Here is a 5174-nt window from a genome sequence, read left to right as displayed (position 1 = left end):
AAAAAAAAAAAAAAAAAAAAAAAAAAAAAAGATACCAAAACCTTGGAAGTGACTTTGGAGCTGGGTAACAGGCAGAGGTTGTAGCAGTTTGGAGGGCTCAGAAGAAGATAAGAAAATGTGAGAAAGTTTGGAACTTCCTAGAGACTTGGAGAGCTCAGAAGACAGGAAGATATGGGAAAGTTTGGAACTTCCTAGAGACTTGTTGAACGCTTTGACCGAAAGGCTGATAGTGATATGAACCATGAAGCCCAGCCTGAGGAGGACTCTGATGGAGATGGGGAACTTGTTGGGAACTGGAGTAAAGGTCACTCTTGCTATGCAAAGAGACTGGCAGCATTTTGTCACTGCCCCAGAGATCTGTGGAACTTTGAAATTGAGAGAGATGATTTAGGATACCTGGCAGAAGAAATTTCTGAGTGGCAAAAGCATTCAAAAGGAAGCAGAGCACAAAGTTTGGAAAATTTGAAGCCTGATGATATGATAGAAAGGAAAAACCCATTTACTGGGGAGAAATTCAAGCCCAGTGCATAAATTTGCATAAGTAATGAGGAGCTGAATGTTAATCACCAAGACAATGAGGAGAATGTCTCCAGGGCATGTCAGAGACCTTTAGGGAAGCTCCTCCCATCACAAGCCCAGAGGCCTAGGAGGAAAAAAATGGTTTCCTGAGGTGGGCCCAGGGACCCCTTGCTCTGTGCAGCCTGGGAACATGGTTCCCTGTGTCCCAGCTGCTTCAGCTCCAGCCTTGGCTAAAAGGGGCCAAAGTACAGTTCAGGCCATTATTTCAGAGGGTGCAAGCCCAAAGTTGTGGTGGCTTCCACGTGGTGTTGAGCCAGTGGGTGCCCAGAAGTCAAACTGAGGCTTGGGAACCTCTGCCTAGGGTTCACAGAATGTATGGAAATGCCTCTATGTACGGGCAGAAGTCTGTTGCTGGGATGAAGCCCTCATGAATACCCTCTGTTGTGGCAGTGCAGAAGGGAAGTTTGGGGTTGGAGCCCCCACACAGAGTCCCTACTGGGGCACTGCCTAGTGGAACTGTGAAAAGAGGGCTGCTGTCCACCAGACCCCAAAATGAAAGATCCACTGACAGCTTACACCATGCACCTGGAAAAGCCACAGACACTCGATGTCAGCCCATAAAAGCAGCCAGGAGGGGAGCTGTAGCCTGCAAAGCCACAGGGGCGGAGCTGCCCAAGGCTGTGGGAGACCACCTCTTGCATTAGCATGCCCTGGATGTGAGACATGAAGTCAAATGAGATCATTTTGGAACGTTAAGGTTTCATGGCTACCCTATTGTATCTTGGATTTTATGATTTAAGTACTGCCTTGTTGGATTTCAGACTTGCACAGGCCTGTAGCCCCTTTGTTTTGACCAATTTCTCCCATTTGGAACAGGTGTATTTACCCAGTGCCTGTACCCCCATTGTATCTACAAACTAATTAACTTGCTTTTGATTTTACAGGCTCATAAGCAGAAGGAACTTGCCTTGCCTCAGATGAGATTTTGGACTTCAACTTTTGGGTTAATGTTGGAATGAGCTAAGATTTTAGGGGGTTGTTGGAAAGCCATGATTGTGTTTTGAAATGTGAGGACATGAGATTTGGGAGGGGTCACAGGCAGAATGATTGTTTGGCTGTATCCCCACCCAAATCTCATCTTCAATTGTAGTTCCCATAATCCCCACATGTCACGGGAGGGATGTGATGGGGGGTAATTGAATCATGGGGGCGGTTACCCTCATGCTGTTCTCCTGACAGTAAGTTCTCACGAGTTCTCTAATGGTTTTATAAGAGGCTTTTTCCCTTTTACTTGGAACTTCTCTCTTCTGTCATGTGAAGAAGAATGTGTTTGCTTCCCCTTCTGCCATGATTGTAAGTTTCTTGAGGCTTCCTCAGCCATGTGTAACTGTGAGTCAATTAAACCTCATTTCTTTGCAAATTACCCAGTCTTGGGTGTTTCTTCATAGCAACATGAGAACAGACTAATATAAATTCTGTACTAAATTTTACTAGGAATTACACCAGGAAAGGTCAAAGAAGAGATTTTTACTAGGAATTCAGTGCTGGTTTATGTGACTATCTAGGGCTGGTGTGTGGCCACATCCAAGAAAGAGCCATGTTTATGAATGAAGAGGTTGAAAAGGAAACTAAATTACACAATTGATTCCCAATTTTGAGTGTGCTGCAAAATCACCCAGTTTGGGGCTTCATAAAATAAAGAATGCTGGGCCCTACTTCCTGGGTATTTCTGATTTGTAGATCTGGGATGGGAGCTGAGAATTTGCATTTCTAACCATCTCACTCCCAGGTAATGCTACTGCTGCTCATTCAAGTAGCACACTTTGCAAAATACTGACTTAGACCTTCCTTGGAGAGCTGGCCCAGCTCAGGGAATCTGAACTCGCTGCTTGCTCTGTGATCTGCACAGAAGTGATTTCAGAGATTTCCAAGAGCAGTACAGAGACAGTGTAACTACAGGGGTCTCAGAATAGTGTTAAGGGTCTTTCTTCCACCTGATTTATAGGACTGACTATACTCTGGCAGAAAAAGGAGACAATGTCTTCAATACCTCAGATGTGAGTTAGAATCAAGTGAAATAAATTAAGTGGAAAATGGAATGCATGAAATTGCTGTATTAATAAAGGTTGGACATCCCTAATCTGAAAATCTGTAATCTAAAATGCTCTAAAATTCAAAACTTTTTGAGCACCTACATGATGCTACAAGTGAAAATTTTCTATCTGACCTCATCTGATGGGTAACAGTCAAAACAGAGTCAAAACTTTGTTTTGTTCACAAAATTATCAAAGAAACTGTAGGAAGTTGCCTTCAGCTTATATAAATAAGATATATATAAATGAATTTTGTCTTTAGGCTCGGGTACCATCCCCAAGGTACCTCATTATATAGATGCAAATATTTCAAAATCCAAAAAAGTTCAAAATTCAGAACGCTTCTTATCCCAAGCATTTTGGATAATGGATATTTAACCTTTCAGTTAAATACTGTACTTTCAGTTAAGTTAATGTAATTTAGCAATGTAAGATCATATACATATATCTAAGATAATTTATAAAATGTTTATACCCTAAAATATCTTTACTTCTGCAAAGAAAGTTTGTGCTCCTTACTTGACTGTGCCAGTTTATGGTAAACTGGAGAAGGTGGAGAAAGGTCAGCCCAGGGAAAGGGGAAAGTCCATTGACCCAAGATAAATAATTTAGGAGAAACCATATCCATTCTCTACCCATAGGCCTTTCAATTCAATTATTGCTATCTCCCAGGTAAATAGCTTTAGGGAGTATCTGAAAAAGTGGCAAGGGCTTCAGCAAGCAGGTAGCATGGGGACGTATGTCACCCATTGCAATACTGAAATGGAAACTACCTAAAATTTAGAACTATTTTTATATGCTTCATTGTGCTCAGCTAATTAGGTTTCTTGAATTTTAGAACTTCAGTACAAAGGTTGTGCATACTTTTTTGTGTTCCTTCCAGCTGAATTTCATATAATGTTGTAATCAAGGACTTGTGGAGACATTGGCATTATTTTTCTTTACAGATTTTCTTGGACTCAGATGGATTTTCTCAATTTGCCAATAAAAGAAATAATTATGTTACATTAAAATGAACTATGTCTCAAAATATAAAAACCTTTTGGTAATCAAATGGTTAAATATTCATATTTAATTTAATCTTATTTTTGTTAATTTGAAAATAGAAAAAAAATCTGCTAAAGATCCTTTCAAGGGAAAGCTATAGCTCAGCTCATGTATAAAAGCCACATAAAATGACTCTGGAGACCTTGGCTACACGTTCAGCGGTCAAATATTTCAATGCTCTGTTGCTCTCGTTCCTGTTACAGGTACATGTGACAGTGCTGCAGCTATGAGTGGAATTTTAAAGAGGAAGTTTGAAGAAGTTGACGGCTCCTCACCCTGCTCCTCTGTGAGGGAATCGGATGATGAAGTTTCCAGCAGTGAAAGTGCTGACAGTGGGGACAGTGTCAATCCATCCACTTCTAGTCATTTTACCCGTGAGTACTGAAATGAGAACTGAAGTTAATTGTCTGGTTCTACAGCAAAACTAATTGTGTCATTTTTATTTTTACCTTTAATGCTATATTTCCCGTCAACCAAATACAAAAAACATTTACCCAAAATGAAATATTTTCAGGTGACTCAGTAGCTTCCTTCATTTAGAATACTTTTTGCAGTGGATTATTTGACTGCGTTAACTATTGAATTTAAAGATCACATTTCATTAATAATACTTTTCCAAGTAAACACCTAATACTCTGGGAATAGATGGGGGAAGACAAAAAATAAATCCAGTTTCAAGAAAAGTATCCTTTCAATAATTGAAATGATGTTCTGGGAGAAAACATTTTAAAAGGCATTATTAAGGAATGGAGCGTCTAGATTATGATGAGAAGGAGTTTAGGCAGCCAGGGATTAAGAAGAAATGTGAAGGCAGCAAATCTCTCCCAAATGTGCAAGTGTGTGTAGTCTAATGGCTCTTTCCTAGTAATTCCTCTAGTCTCTCTTCTTCAGTATTTAAAGCCCAACAAGAAAAAAAAAATCTATGCTTTATTTATTGTATTTTTAAGTTTATTTTTGAGATGGAGCCTCGCTCTGTCGCCCAGGCTGGAGTGCAGTGGCGTGAACTCGGCTCACTCTGACCCCCTCCTCCCAAGTTCAAGTGATTCTTCTGTCTCAGCCTCCAGAGTAGCTGGGACTGCAGGTGCATATCACCACACCCAGCTAATTATTTTATTATTTTATTTTATTTTTTGTATTTTTTTGTATTTTTTGTATTTTTAGTATAGACGGGGTTTTGCCATATTGGTCAGGCTGATCTCAAACTCCTGACCTCAGGTGATCCACCCACCTCAGCCTCCCAAAGTGCTGGGATTACAGGTGTGAGCCACCGCGCCCAGCCTATGCTTTCTTTTTGATTCTTTTATTATTATTATTATTATTTTTTTGCCACATTGTAATGTCAGCCCTTCTGTCAGACAAGATAAACGGAGGTTTGAAGGACTGATATGAAAAATTCTTAAGGTAATGTAATCTATAGTCTAAAGGAAACTGACTAGCAATAGTTAAATAATCTTTTTAAAATGTATATTTCTTTTTTTTTTTTTTTTTTTTTTTTTTTTTTTTTTTTTTTTTTTT

General features: G+C 39.7%; 1 protein-coding gene across 1 annotated transcript in view; it reads left to right on the top strand.

Annotated features, from left to right (window-relative positions):
* The window catches only part of CSRNP3 (cysteine and serine rich nuclear protein 3), a 223986-nt gene that overhangs the window by 128902 nt on the left and 89910 nt on the right, over nucleotides 1–5174 (top strand). Inside the window, exon 4 of the mRNA XM_017889192.1 lies at nucleotides 3863–4033. Coding sequence (XP_017744681.1) covers nucleotides 3886–4033 — 148 coding nt within the window. The 5' untranslated portion in view covers nucleotides 3863–3885. The remainder of the gene's footprint in view (nucleotides 1–3862; nucleotides 4034–5174) is intronic.

This window comes from Rhinopithecus bieti, unplaced genomic scaffold, assembly GCF_001698545.2.
Source record: "Rhinopithecus bieti isolate Rb0 unplaced genomic scaffold, ASM169854v2 scaffold_18745, whole genome shotgun sequence".
NCBI lineage: Eukaryota > Metazoa > Chordata > Mammalia > Primates > Cercopithecidae > Rhinopithecus > Rhinopithecus bieti.
Note: the sequence above shows the minus strand (reverse complement) of the source record. Positions and strands in the feature narration are given on the sequence as shown.